Raw genomic sequence first — 15,000 nt, forward strand, 5'->3', positions numbered from 1 at the left:
CAGAGACCATGGGCTGGCTTCTGTCTCGTCAGAACCCCGATGGATCATTTATTAATCTGCTATCTACAATCAATGTGTTGCCAACTTTAATTGGAGCTATGCCACATGATGTGCAGCATATAGCCTGCCCCAAGCGGAAGACTTCAGGTCAGTGAATGCACTGCTGTACGAAACACCCTCCAATACTTTGGACTGCGTAACGTTTAAGGGCGTCGTCAAACATTTTAGCAACGCATTAAGTAATAACTAAATGCCAACATAATGGTTTTACATCATTGGAAACAAAAATGGTGTGGAAAGACCCGCTCATGGGTCTCCTCTACTTACTCGGAGAAATCATGTATGCGCTCCATGTCCTCTATTACTAATCACATTTCACCATTTTTCGCCAATCCGCCCCATGCAATAACACGCTCAAAAGAAAGCTAACTACCGTAGAGTTCCTATAGCAGCGACCCTCGTTACTTTCGGAATTAGCAGCCTAGCCTTTGGGGGTTGCTACTTTCGGGGGGTCGTTACTTTCGGGGGGTCGCTACTTTCGGGGAACACAAATCGTTTTCAAATAGAAATAAAAATAAAAATAAAATTTAAAAAAGAACAACATTTTATTTGCATTCCATATGTATAGATCGTGTTTCATAAAAAGGAGATAACAATGATAGATACAGCAAAAAACCGTCTATAGAAAACTATATAGTTTTCAATTTCAATTTGAAGAAACGTTCCTGGTGTTAATACGAAATTATACCGGTTTACGGTAGTTCTTTCATCGCTACATCAGTGAACTGATGTCAAGGACGAATGGTGGCATAAAGCTTCCCCTTGTCGTAAATTAAACTGCACGAACATATTATTGTACATTAAAATTTTGACAATTGATTGAGAGCATACCGTTTTAAAAGACTTGGTCTTGCCACTTTCGGGGGGCGTGGGGAAAGGTCGCTACTTTCGGGAGGTCGTTACTTTCGGGGGGGGGGAGGGGTCGCTACTTTCGGGATTTACTAGCGGCCACAAAAAATTGACGTTAATTTTGGGGGGTCGCTACTTTCGGGGGTCTTTACTATCGGAACTTTACGGTAACTAACTAGAACGGTTTTCAATTGAGTGTCGAAAATAATTAGCGAATTGCTTTGGTTTTGCATTTACTTCACTCAATGATTGGTTCAAAGTTCTCGCGCCATTTTTTCAACCAATCAGAAGTGAAACCAAAACCAATTGTCGCTCGCGCGATCACATTTTCCCGCGCTTTGTGTCGGCTACGTGTAATTACTTCGAGTTTTGATTGGTTTACTGGATTGTCTCCGTCCTTCTTGATTGGTCAAGGTAATTACTTTGGTTTTGGTTTTACGACACTCATTTGAAAACCGCTTTAACTAACTGAATAAATAAATCACAATCAAATTCTTTTACAGGATAACTCTTTGCTAATGATATAACATGTAGCGATATTTCTTGTTTACAAACATTGACGTCACATTTCTTTTGATATTCAAAATTCCCAACCAAGGAACAAAAGAAGCCATTGCTTCAACAGCCAATTACGTTCTGGTTGGCTTATTGATGACAATGGGTGACATCACGAGACACATCGCTATAGTACTATTATTAACGGAGTCCTGCAACTTATAACAAAACGAAAATAATTTTAAAGAGAGGAATAAGCTACGAAATTAGACGTTGACATTTACAAACTGGAATATACTAACACTGACTTTAGTCTGTATTTCCCCGTTGCAGGTTTCACTGGAGAAGACGAGGAAACAAAAGAGGTATGGAGGGAAGAGGCACTTGATAATTTCCGAAATAGCAGGATAAGAAAGAAATTACTGTCATAGAAGCGTGCGCCGATTTATTATAGCGATCCCCCAAGACATAGTAAAGTAGTTTCCCATGACACACAAAGGATGTTCTTCCAACTTTCCCCCATCGGTCACTTTCATCAATGGCAGCCGATTTATTCTTCTTCTTCTTCTTCTTCTTCTTCTTTTGTATCTAGTTAATAGGCCACTTCGGAGAATACTATAATACTCTTTGTTTGTCCCAACATTTTGCATAAGCATTGTTTGCAGTTTCTCTTGGGACTTTTATTGTACAATGGTTCCAAGAGAAAACAAAAAACAGTGCTTATGCAAATTTTTTTAGGCACAAACAAAGAGTATTACGGTATTTTCCTAAGTGGCCTATTAGTCATGCTAGCCTCATTTTGATTTACAAGTGCTTTTGAATTTTCCTCACGTTAGCGAGGCTAGGAAGGCTTTTTCGCATTACATCCAAAGAACAATTCAGTTAGCCGCCATTTATGAAGTAGGTCCATAGGGGGTCTTAACTCTTTAACCAGCTTATTTGAATAACATCGTCTTCAGAGTCTTCCGTGTAATTTTTTTCGCGCCCTTTTTGCATGATGTCACGGAAATCATACTGGTTTCTCAAACCACTCTTTCGCGGAAACCAGCTCTTTCCTTCTGAAAACCAATTCTTTGGTTCGGCTGCTGATCACGCAACTGACAACACTCTTTGGCTTTGCTATTCCATTATTCTGTTTTAATGGAGGAGATAGGAATTGTTAACCCAAGTGATAAAGAGATCAATGAATTTTTCGATTGCGGAAATGCGATGCTCCGCAAAAATCCCAGTGTTCCTTCGCATAAGTCGAAGCGACGGACCATCCACTCCGTGGTGGTGCATCCGAAGGTCCGACTCCTGTAAAGCAGCTTTCTGATTATTTCAAGAATCCCCCTGTCACCATCCAAAAATACATATTTTTACTATTCTACTCCGTCGGTCGTAAAGTCAGTAAGCAATTATCACGCACGCGCGCTTGGGCGCGTTTCCTTTGACGTACTTCTCCTCGGCCGCCTGGAGTTCGTTTGAGCTCCGATTGGTTACTTTTTCTTCACAGTCCTCAGTGATTGACCTCAGAAATTTCTTTGCGGTTCATCTCTCAAATACTGCTTCTTTTATTCTACAGATGATAAACGTCTGTGTTGAGCTTCAAATTGATGAAAACAGTTCTCCCAAGCAATTAAACCAGGCCGAGAATCAGATTCCTCAGAAACCAACTCCGACGAGCCTCCCACCACCGGCTTGTGTCGAAGTACAGAATGGCACAAATGCGCATGACATCCTGAAAGAGGCCGCAACACAACATGCCTGCTACGACTTCACTACCCGTTCTACTTCGTTTGGTCGAATGATCACATCAATCTGCGAAGTTGAGCAGAAACCTGCGGAAAAGTTCTACTGGATGATTTACATCAACGACAAAAGCGCACCGGTTGGAATGGATGAGCTTCACCCTAAAAATGGTTCAACTTTGCTATTTCATTACAAAAAGCTTAATTGGGGTTAGCTGCATTAAATGACTCCATACAGCTACTTTTAAAACCGATTTACGGCCCTTTATGTGTAGTTCACCGGAATGTAACTATGCAATTTTGCTATGCAAATTTAGTCATGTGTGTAGACGAATAGTAGACTTTTCTTGGGTGATTGAAGTTTAAAAATACCGTAGTTGTAGTCAGGCATGATAAAAAGAATTAAAAAACTTGTTGTCACTGACTAAAGAACTTATGTAAAAAGGACATTTCGGTCAAAATACTATGACCTCCTTCAGCATAAAATGGCTTACGAATACAAATGAGTGCTTTAAAAGAGCCGCAGAAACGTCACTTGGGATTGCCAAGGGCCTTGTAAATGTCCAGAATGTAAACGTGTTCATTAATGGAATTAGGTTCGCGAATTGAGTGCCACGCTTCCAAAAATAATCTTTTGACCATTGGGAACAACGGTCAATGACCTTGACGTCGTCAAGAAGTTGAAGTTTCATTTCGCATTTTCAAGTATCCATACTTGCAAAAGTCAATTCCTGTTACTTGACCAGTAATTAACATTAAACCCTTTCACGTTATAAACTCGAAATTTGCTTCAAATGTTTCGGTTTCTTTATTTTTCCAAGTCGCCAAATTTGGCTTCGCTTCTGCGCGCCTTTTCGGACAGTGTTGACAAAACAAAAATAGCGTCCTGCAACATTCTGGCCCGGGTTGCTCGAAGCATGGCTAGCGCTAACAAGCGTTAAATACCATGGAAACCTATAGGTTTTGATACCTCTTAACCAACGCGCTAGTCAGGCTTCCAGCAACCGGCCCCCTTGCCTCCAGCAAGCGGTATCTGGATGTCAGTAAAAAAAGTAAACGTGACTTACTTACATGACGATATTTACATCTTTCCAAATAATTAATCAACGATATTTTCAAGTAACGTGATTACCACAATTTCCGAAACTAAATTCCTACTTTCCTACTTTCCTTCACTTCCTCCAGAGAAACTTTTTTTTGTACGTTTCAATGATTGGTTTTATCACTATCTCCGTTTTCAAGTGAAGCAACCTGTCAATATTCGTTGCGTGACGAGAAAAATATTCCGTGACCAGATGAACAAAATGGTGATTGTTATGAAACTCGACAAGTTTCTTTGTTTTATTTTTTAGGACAGTCAATCTCAAGTTTTGATTACCTTAAAAATCAGTTGCGAAAAGAGTACAAAAGATTGTACATAGTCACGGTCAAGTGAACATGACGTGAAATGTCACTGTTCTCGCTTTTGAAGTTTCCATCGTTTCATAACCATTCCATCTATATTGACTACGAGCGACGCAAAAACAACAATTTTCCTTTGTCTCTTACTCTTATTCACACGTAAGCATATTAAACGGACACCGCATGTCAATATTTCTTCATTCGGTCATGCAAGCTATCTTTTTTCCATCAGGCTGCAGATCAGATCTGGCTCCTGAGTCGGTTCCGTTCAGTGCGTTAACTATCTTGTATCTCTGAATTGTTGGATCCATTGGAAATTACATTATTCAAACGCTGTCCTCCTTCTTGGTGCAAACTAGAAGATATATGAGCAAAAAACTGATTTGAGTTGGACCTAACCACCAATTCCCACCAAACGAGCGAGGGAGGAATGCGTGACAAAACACATGGGGACGTCACGAAGAGAAGCTGCACTTACCCTCGCTTGTGGTCCTCTTGCTCTCATAAAACCTGCTTCCTGTCTGAGCATCTGATTGTAAGCGTCTTTTTCTCGTCTAAAAGTAGGAAAAGGAAGACGTGAGCCGCCAACGATAGTTCCTTCGCTGTAGAGTAAAACGTCCCCAAAGACGCCACTGGCTCCACACGAAATAATCCTCTTTTCAAACTCCTGTATGATGACTTCACCCTGGTAGAATGGTCTGGTGCGGCCATGACATTATGCTCGATCCCTTTATAAGTTGAAGGCAATCCCACCCTCTCCTCCCTTCTATAGCAACAAGATGCCACAGTTTCCCTTGACATCTAACTTACCTTTCTCTTTCGATTTCCTCTCTTTCAAGTTGTTGTTGCTCTTTGGCCTTTTCTCTACGAGACGTTATCTGTCAATGAAAAAGATAAACCACAAACTGTTACGAATGACATGTGTTTTCAGAGTAGCGCACGCGAGCAAAACGGGAGCGGAAGGAAGGAGCACACGCGGTTACTGCGCCCCTATCATCGTCCGCGCACGTTTTTAAAATTTCACATGGGGAGCTTTGACACGCGACGTTATTGAGCCACCGACTTTTCTTGACAGAGCACCGAAGGTCGAAGACGCGCACGCGGAGCACCATGAGCAAGAAAATATGGCAACCCATCTATGCCAACGTGAAACTCTGTGGCGCAACCAACGTTTTTTGGCGGGAACATCTTTGATATTGGACCTCCATGTTGCGGTTAATTGACACCTATCGAAAAAGGTACCGGCTGACCAGTATCACGTGACCATAGCGCTGTCTCAATTTTAAAGCTCATAGAGGTCAGCTGTTTTTTAAGTTGACCAATGACCAGGTAGTGGTTTCCGAATGAATCGCACGCTCACGCCAGGTTAACTTACTCAAAGAATAAATAACACGGGAGCTCCGCTTTTAGGCTTGGCTAAATCTATATATCGTAAAGCGTGATCTCAAGATGGCTGGATATTGGCCAAGTTCTTTTTTTGCGTGTTTATGGACCGAGATGAAGTCAAGGTTTCCCTGCTAGCAGAGGTATCTTTTCTTTTGCGTTCGCTGGATTGACGAGTACGGGAGAAGATACCTCTGATTTGAGTCGAAATTCACTGTGTTGAGCATGCACGGCGGTTACTTAGCGACCGAATCCTTACGTCATACTTCATGTTGTGTGGGCTCACTTAACAACAGCGGATTTACTGTAAAGGAATGCGTGGGACACAGTGGGCTCAAGTCACAGTCAGCAAACATATCATGAGGCATGCGGTTTAAAGAGTGCCGCCCAAGGTTGTGGACGGCGGTTGGATCAAAGTGAGTTTCGACCAATGGCAGAGGTCTCTTCTCCTGTACTCATCAACCCAGCGAACGCAAAACAAAAGAGATCTCTGCTAGCAGGGAAAGTCGAGGTCCATAAACATGCAAAAAAAGAACAAGGCCAATGTCCAGCCATCTTGACCGATTAAGCTTGGTCAATAAAGGGTTTATTATATGTGATAAAACACTAAAAAATGGATCTTTGATCTTGCGGGGCCAAGCGATATAGCTCCATCTTGCCCGCTCGGGTAGCCAATCACAGCGCGGGATTTGGGTCATCTTGCTCGCTCAGGGAGCTATTCATATAATAAAGAAAATTACCTTTTTAGCTTGCGCACACGAACGCTTCACACATGCAACGCTGCTTAGACGAGAAGGAGGCATAGCTATTGTATTCCTTTATAGACCTCTTTCATAATGGCGGCCAAATAAATATTCTTCTGTTTTAATGCTAATAAGCCTTTCTAGTTTCGCTTCGACGAGCAAATTTCAAAAGAATTTTTGTTTCCAATTGAGGGCAGTTGGAAAAATGGGCCATTTCCGAATTCAAGTCTACCTCCTCTTCAAAGGGAGTCTAAGTGCGAAGTTTTTGTGATGGTAATTAGTTCTACTTTAAATACGAATAAAAACTTATTTTCATAAGAAAAACTTCGAACTTAGACTCGCTTTGAAAAGGAGGCCGACATAAACTCGGAAATGATCGCCATTTGTGAAAGTGGTCTATACGCGATGATGTATTTACATCGCTTTCGGTCACGCCTCCACACCAACGAGAAAAACCAAGACGTAAATATCAAACCTGTGCTTGCATTTCCTCGTCTCTTTCTCTTCGTTTTCTCTCCTCCTCAGCTTTCTCTCTCGCTGTCATTCGCTGCACCTCTTCCAGTTCTCTGAGAAGCTCCTCTCGACTTTCAATCGATTCTTGTTGCCGTCGTTTATTTTCCTCCATTTTCTCGTCGAGTTGTCTCTTGCGCACACCCAGAACCTACAACCATAACAAGCACACAATGTGATCACGAAAAAAAAAAAGGCTTAATAAATACATTCCATGTTGCCGAGCGTCTGTTCAGTGATAGATCACAGATGACGTCAAAATGTGGTAACACCTTAAGTACTGAGGTCAAGGTAGCGCATTTTTATGAGCGACAAATCACTATTAATAAAAAAATAGGTTCTCTTAGTCTAATTTACCGGAACCATGTTAAGTATAAAGTTTTGTTTACTGTTCGTGTCGATTACAGTCGTTCTTATCAATTTAACCGTTGCTCGTACTTGAACCTTTTACACGTGACTCTGCGCCCAGGCCATTGCATTTCAAACTCGCGACCAAGAGTGAATAGGCCATTTTACAACTGCTTGCTAAGCGACCTAGCCTATGAATGGCTGCGAGGCAGCCGGTGACCTTGCATTGATACAACCACCACTGCTTTTATCATGTAAATTTTGTTGTTGTAATTCTAATTAGTCCGTATTAACATTACAAATGCATGAAGGTTTGTTTCAAAACAGGGTCACCGGTAGCCTCGCGTCCATTCTTAGGCCAGGTTAGTTAGTTACAACTGTAAACTGTGAAGTGCGTCGTCGTCATGTAGTTCGTAGTCGTGCACTATTTTAGTGCTGTCAAGCTACATGTATTCTGTAGAACAATAAGCAAAACAGTAAGCTAGCTAATGAGGATGAGGCAGACGCGTATATCGGTATACGCGTATATTTATACGCGAATACGCGTATATTTAAACCCGAATACGCGTATGGTTATACGCGTATTGTGCGCGTATTTGGTTAACGTATTTCTGAGCGGTGCTGTAGATAAGAGTGTTTCTCTATCCATTTGCGGTCTTGCCCCAGCAGAGTCACAGACGGACTTATTTTTAGATACACTTTACACACGTAAACAAACAAAGGACCGCCACTTTAACCAATCAGGACAAGCCATGTAACGCGTGTAACTTCTGCCATGTTTTGTCAGAAACATGACAACTAATTTTCGCAGGAACCGGTACCCTAAATATAGACTCATTTGTGACTGTGCTTTGGAGCCCACCCTCGCCATAATACCCCTCTTATCTAAATCACTCTTGTCGTGACTTTTTGGCTTACCTCAGCCATGAGTCTCTCTCTCGCCAGTCTCTCTCGTTCCCATTCAGCTTCTCTCTTGGTCCACATTCGTGCAGCTTCATCTCTAGTGGTCGAAAAAAGATAACATTTTCAACAACTCCATCCTTGACAAAATACCACATTTTCAAAATAGCCCATTTCCGAGTTGCTGCATGCCTCAGTTTCAAGGCGAGTCCTGGTGCACAACCATTCAAATGGAAATGAGTTGCGTATTCTTATGCAAATCAAACTCATTTCCCTTATAATAGTTGAACACCAAGACTTACTTCCATAACAGCAACTCGGAAATGGCCCATTGAAGGGCTACAATGGCAGGTTCGAAGGGCCCATAGGTGTGTCAGTTTAGAGTATGGACCCAAAAAGACTTCGACTATAACAGGCTTAGTACTCATTTACAAGCAACGGTTAAATTCTAGGGCTGTGTCTGCTTACACATTTTATTCCAAGCCATCTATGGTTTGCTCATAGTCACCTCGAATTGTCTTAGCATTCAATATAGTGTAGCTAGGATCCCTGCCACAGGGATAAGCGGTTGACTCAGTGCCCAACCACAACCAAACGACAACAGCACGAGATGGGTTCCCTACCTTTTGCAAAACCTTTGTGGGTTTTTGGTTTGCACTGGTTTGAGATTGCACTGCACAGCAATCTCATGTCTTTTACCAACCAATAGCTGTTAAGCTTGAAATTTAGTTTGACCAGGAAAAGTCCCCTTTTTCTTGGACTGCAGGTATCAGTTACAAGCACCAGAAAGCAACGGGTAAATTTCCTGCAGCTGTTTCTAAGCCAAAGAATGGTTATTCTTGGCCTGTGTCATCTTTCATTGTTGCCCCGATAACTATTTAAAAAAATTTTGTAGCTTTTTTGTGTACCTATATAGCATGTCCAATTCTGCTTCCCTTTGCTGTTCCAACTTAAGTTGATCAGCAACAACCTTGGAAACAACCAGGAAAAGGCTTAACACTAAATACAGCTGTAAAATGAAACAACTTAAAGTTGCAAAAGTCAGCCACCACCTCTAATGGAGAACTGCAAATTCTTCTGAAATAAAAATGTGAACATTTCTAAAAATCAAAAGTGGAAATGATGTTCATTAAGAGAAGGTGAATTTTGCTGAGACTAACTAGGTAAGGTAAAGTACATGTAGTAGCACCTGAGCTGGCTGACGCTTATCCTGGTTTCAAGTAGCATGAAGCCCCAGGAGGCATGGGGAGCCACTGTTGATTTTCACCAATCAAATGCTTGCTTCTTCTCGGGAGGAAACCCAGACCCAAGTACGTGGTGGAAATTGGAGGGAAATTCAGCACAATCAAACAGATAAACTATTTCATAGAATGTGGGTTCCTCCTTACACTACTCAGGAAGGTACATATTGTATGTTACCTTATTATACATGTAAAAAATCATCCATGCATAAAAAAAGAATGAGAGTAGGTAACAATTTTCAAACTTCAGGAAAACACAAGGAAAACCAGGACAAAAAGATAATAATAATATTAAGTACAAGTCCCTATAGTAATATTTCTTATTTACAAACATTGACGTCATGTTACTTTTGATATTCAAATTTGCCGACCATGGAACAAAAGAAGTCATTTTTTCAATAACCAATTAGGTTCTGGTTGGCATATCAATAACCATGGGTGACGTCACGAGAAACATCGCTATACTGGTAGATCCACCTGTCTCATATATTCTGCATCTGCTCTGGCTTTCTCTCGCCGCGATGTTTCGAGTGCTTTGTCCTCATCCTTCTGTTTGAGAGATACAATTTTAGAACCAAACATTAGTTCACATAATTACAATTCACAACATATTCACATACTTCAAGCAATCGAGAAAATAAAATCTGTTACTGACATAAAAAGGAGCCCCTTCTTCTCACCTTTTGAGCGAGTGCCACTAAAATCTTCAAATCAAGTTCCTGTTGGGTACAAAAGTCAAGAATGTCATTTAAAATCTTCTTCTCATGTTAATACAATGTACATGTATTTCAATGGTATTAATTAATTTCAAGATGCATACCAGGGCCTCTTGAATTTCTTTACTCTTTCTTTTCATTTGAGCTTTGTGTTGACGTATTAGGACCCGCCTGAAAATAAATTTTGTAAACAGAAAAATGTTAATAAGCAGATAGAGAGCAACTTTATCATCAGGTGGGCCACGAGGGAACCTAACTAATGACCACTGCAAAAACTATGAAAATGTCATCAATACCAAGACCAGTCTTTTGAAAAAAATATTTTCCTGCTCTGGAAGCATTACTGGGTCCACATTGTGATAAAAAGATATTTCTGTTCAACCCATTGACTCCTAGGAACAAAATTTAGAGGAGAAGTTCACTCCAAAATGGCAATCCTCTTTAAAAAAAATTCAATCTTGAAATAGCTTTCTAACCTTGCAAAATCCTTGTTAAAAATCCACACATGCAGGCCACCACCTTGGATTATATGTGACGTCACTGAGCTCAGCTGATCCCACTTATCTCTTGGAAATGTGCACAACATGAACGGTGTTTCGTCTGTCTGACCTATTTGAGCAATTTATGTTGCTCAACAGCTCAACAGCTTTGTGTTCAACCTTCTCGCATAACCTCAGGTTGAGCTCAATGACATCACGTATAATCCAAGAAAGCGGCCTGCATGTGTGTATTTTAAACAAGGATTTCACAAGATTAGAAAGCTATTTCAAGATTTAAATTTTGGTTAAAAGCTGCTCTCCTCATGAACTTTTTATTAATCGATTTAAAAAGGATTGTCATTTTGGAGTGAACTTCTCCTTTAATAGATTTTATTCTGTCTAACACAAGATGATTTTACAAGTTTGTCCATGGTGGGCGGGTTTAAGAGTCAATGGCTTAACAACCTCTAAATGCACTCAAAAACTACAATGTGTGTCCCCTTTAACCAATTCACTCCTAGGAGTGAGACATCATAGATTTTACTCTGTCTAACACCAGATGATTTTACGAGTTTGTCCATGGTGGGCGGTTTAAGAGTCAATGGCTTAACAACCTCTAAATGCACTCAAAAACTACATGTATGTCCCCTTTAACCCATTGACCTCTAGGAGTGAGATATAATAGAGTTTACTCTGTCTAATGCCAGACGATTTTACGTGTCAATAGGGCAGGTTAGGAGTCAATGGCTTAACAATCTCTCCATCCATTCAAAAAGTACTTTTAAGTCCCCTTAAAATATTGATTGCTTTGAGAACTTGGTAATTGTTTAGATCAAGACCAGTCTTACCCAAACTCCCGCTTTCTTCTTGCTTCTTCTAAGTGTCTTCTTTCTTCTTCCTAAAATAAGACTTAACTGTAAGATGTAATTTGTAGATGAACATACCAAGGTGGTCCGAGATATGAGCACAAAATTAATAAGAAATAATAGAAAGTGGCAGATCAGACACTCACAGCTTCTTCAATTTTATGTTGTTCCCTGAGCAGGTCCTCTTGTTCTTGTCTTAGCATTTGTGCCTATAATAAAAGAAATTAAAAATAATTATTATATGGCTAGTGTTTGTAGCTGATATAACACACGCTCTGATTGGCTAATTGTGACTGAATTGTAGGGCATTATTCTCCCGTAATGCCCACGGGCCGATTACGGGCTTGCAAAAACAAAGCAAAAGGTAATTAAAAAGCCATATAATAAACTACTTACTAACCGAGCTCGCTCGAGCCGTACTGGGGAATATTGGCCCTTGGTCATTTTTACCACGACCTCGGGCCAATATTACCCAGTACGGCCCTTGCACTCGGTTAGTAAGAAGTTATTAACTACTAATAATTATTAATATTATAGTGGCAATTTCCAAAACACTTGTAAGAAAGCTTTGCTTAACCAGAGTTTCCCATGTAAAGACAGCATAAAGTGGGAAATTCACAATTTTACAATGACTGCAAAATTCTTGTGCACTAATTGGTTAATTTTTATTGTTAATAAGTGGACAGACGCATAAATTTATGTTTCGAAGAGTTGAATTTGGTCATGTCAGATTGAATAAAATTGAAGTTTCTCGCATTTTTGTCTCGCATTCTTCTCGTGTTTTGACTTAATTTTGACCCCCCCCCCCCCCCCTGCCTCTTTGTTATTATAAAAAACAAATTGATGTCAATTTTCATGCGTGTGTCCTGTCATTGACAATGAATTTTGTCATAACAATGTCAAAGTAGTCTGCAGATCCACTCGGCTATCACTTCATGGATCCACAGCTACTTTGACAATGTTAAGACGAAATTTATGATCAATAAAAGGACAGACTGACGTCAATTTGTTAATTGTACAGTAATTTAGAACTACACTCCCAGGAGTAACATAACCACTGCACACAATTCCTCATGTACCCCTAATTATTACATTGTGCAATTTGGTATGTGCACCTTGCCTTACGACGGTATTGCAATGAACCCCTACATAAAAACAACAGCAGGCCTTTCTGCCCCTGGCAATTCAAGATTTTATTTACCTCCTCTTCTCTCAGTTTTAGTTCCTCCATTTGCTTTCTCAGATCCTCTGCAAGAATTTCCTGTTCCCTGATAACAAAACATACAACAACATTTTTAACTGACAATAAATTATCTTTACTATTCCACTATTACGCCATTTTACCATATTTGGTCAAGAGAACGCGCAAAATATGAGACGGTAATACACTGTAGTGTCCCGGTTTTACTGGTTTAGAACAGAGCAAATAAGGATGGAACAGGAATTTTTCAGTGAAAGAAATTGTTTTCAACATGATGCAAAGACTGATAATTTAGAGAATAATTTGGTTTGTGATCGTTTGTCACTTGTCATTTCGTTTATCCCGTCAAATAACTAAGGATATTTGGCTGGCTTTTGTGTTTGCACGTGCCCTGAAGGACAGATGATGCTTTTTTTTAAACACTCTTACCAAATAAAATTGAAGCAAAATAACACATTTTGAAGTGGAATAATAAATCTCTTATTTGATGGTTTAACATAATATTATAATACTCATGGACATTTTGCTCATTGCTCGTATTTTCCCCCACCCCTGCAGGACTCTATAAAATACTATGCAACTCGCAAAATATACGCATGCATAAGATGTTTACATGACATACTGTAATGGGGTTTGAAAATTTCTAAACCAAATTTCCTATTATTATTAATTTTCTTCCAGATTATGACAATGATTGTGTGCTAATGATATCATCATAATAGACGTACTTGTAAACCATTAATTTTTATCCTTTATTTCCATTAATTTTCATTGTTTAATGGATTGTAAAGTTGCTGGCCATCACTGGTGTCCATCATTCCAGTCACCACAGCACATTCTCGTCACCAGGGCCTCGGATCGACCCAAGGCTCTTGGAAACTCTAGGCACGAGAACATGTGCCGTAGGGCTCTTACAGGTGTAGACAAAAATTGGCTTGTTTGAACCTTACGCCATCTTAATTGTTCGTTCTAACATGAATGCATCAATTAGAGACAATTTGATTTTTCTTCACAAAAACCAATGAGAAGACACTTTGTTTCAGGGTTCCTCAGAGCTATTCTCTCCCTCAAACAATACTGGTGTTGATATTGTCTACCAACAGCCCTACAGTACTGAACAGGTCTGAAATTTTAATGATAATAATGGAAATGAAGAAATAAGCTCCACCAATCTCCTGTAAGAAGAAAAAGAGTCCTAAAGACCTTTTTCTTGATTTATTTTAAGTCTGGAACATGTAATTACATGTACATGTAAAGCACTTCACATCACATCCCACCACACTACACTCCACCACGTCAGCACACCTCACAGCATGATTTCACGGTTTTGCACTGAATTAGATACAAATGCCAATAAGGTTGGCACAAACCTCTGCTTTTCTTCTTCTTTGGCTTGTTCCTTTTGCAGTGCCAAGAGTCTGTCTCTTTCCATAGCAGCCTCCATTCTATGATGCAATAACAATGAAAGAGGAACTAACTGCATTAAATTATTGTTACATCTGTGAGTCATAAGTATGGAAAGTCTAACTGCTACATCTACATACACTGTAGCAGGCTGAATTGACAACCATTTCAAGGCATTATTTAACATTACTGAAAGCAGTTTTAAGACTTACTTCCTGTCCTCATATCTTGCTGATTTGAGGTTCTATGAAAAATGAAAAGGAATTGTGAATACATTGTAAATGAAAAACTGAGCTGAGCTATAAAGCTTAGCTAAACAGTAATTTTCTACCCTGAAGTTTATTAAATGAAAAGCCACTTTGCAAAGATCTTTGCTACAATGTATGTAAGGATATGCGGCAAACATTATTTGTACTTGACTGACCTGACTCAGGGGATTTTTAGGACCAAGGAAACTATTATTTATGGAACTAGGTAAGTGATTGAAGAAACCTAATTGCAGGAGGCTGACTAGCTTCCTACTTAAGTTTACAAATGCAGCTGAGAAGTTGAACCAGGACTACCCAAAACAACATCAGCTTGTTGTCAAAGGGGAAGATGAATAGGGCAACTCCACACTCCAAAGTCGGCTGTCCTTACCATTCGGCTACGCTGCCTTAGGTCAGATCTATGAA

General features: G+C 40.0%; 2 protein-coding genes across 2 annotated transcripts in view; one reads left to right on the forward strand and one right to left on the reverse strand.

Moving 5' to 3' along the window:
- LOC138047176 (transcobalamin-1-like) overlaps window positions 1-3,563 on the forward strand; it is an 8,443-nt gene extending 4,880 nt beyond the window's left edge. The window contains exons 3-5 of the mRNA XM_068893914.1: window positions 1-147; window positions 1,738-1,769; window positions 2,969-3,563. The exon at window positions 1-147 is cut by the window's left edge and continues 37 nt beyond it. Of these exons, the coding sequence (XP_068750015.1) occupies window positions 1-147; window positions 1,738-1,769; window positions 2,969-3,349 (560 nt within the window). The 3' untranslated portion in view covers window positions 3,350-3,563. The remainder of the gene's footprint in view (window positions 148-1,737; window positions 1,770-2,968) is intronic.
- Window positions 3,564-3,918: 355 nt separating this feature from the next.
- LOC138047175 (trichoplein keratin filament-binding protein-like) overlaps window positions 3,919-15,000 on the reverse strand; it is a 21,639-nt gene continuing 10,557 nt past the window's right edge. Inside the window, exons 7-20 of the mRNA XM_068893913.1 lie at window positions 14,539-14,570; window positions 14,293-14,367; window positions 12,923-12,989; window positions 11,868-11,930; window positions 11,704-11,753; window positions 10,481-10,547; window positions 10,341-10,379; window positions 10,138-10,209; window positions 9,328-9,389; window positions 8,438-8,519; window positions 7,137-7,322; window positions 5,346-5,413; window positions 5,014-5,089; window positions 3,919-4,890 (exon numbers count right to left, since the gene is read on the reverse strand). Coding sequence (XP_068750014.1) covers window positions 4,858-4,890; window positions 5,014-5,089; window positions 5,346-5,413; window positions 7,137-7,322; window positions 8,438-8,519; window positions 9,328-9,389; window positions 10,138-10,209; window positions 10,341-10,379; window positions 10,481-10,547; window positions 11,704-11,753; window positions 11,868-11,930; window positions 12,923-12,989; window positions 14,293-14,367; window positions 14,539-14,570 — 972 coding nt within the window. The 3' untranslated portion in view covers window positions 3,919-4,857. The remainder of the gene's footprint in view (window positions 4,891-5,013; window positions 5,090-5,345; window positions 5,414-7,136; window positions 7,323-8,437; window positions 8,520-9,327; window positions 9,390-10,137; window positions 10,210-10,340; window positions 10,380-10,480; window positions 10,548-11,703; window positions 11,754-11,867; window positions 11,931-12,922; window positions 12,990-14,292; window positions 14,368-14,538; window positions 14,571-15,000) is intronic.

The sequence above is a fragment of the Montipora capricornis genome, chromosome 4 (assembly GCF_036669925.1).
Source record: "Montipora capricornis isolate CH-2021 chromosome 4, ASM3666992v2, whole genome shotgun sequence".
NCBI lineage: Eukaryota > Metazoa > Cnidaria > Anthozoa > Scleractinia > Acroporidae > Montipora > Montipora capricornis.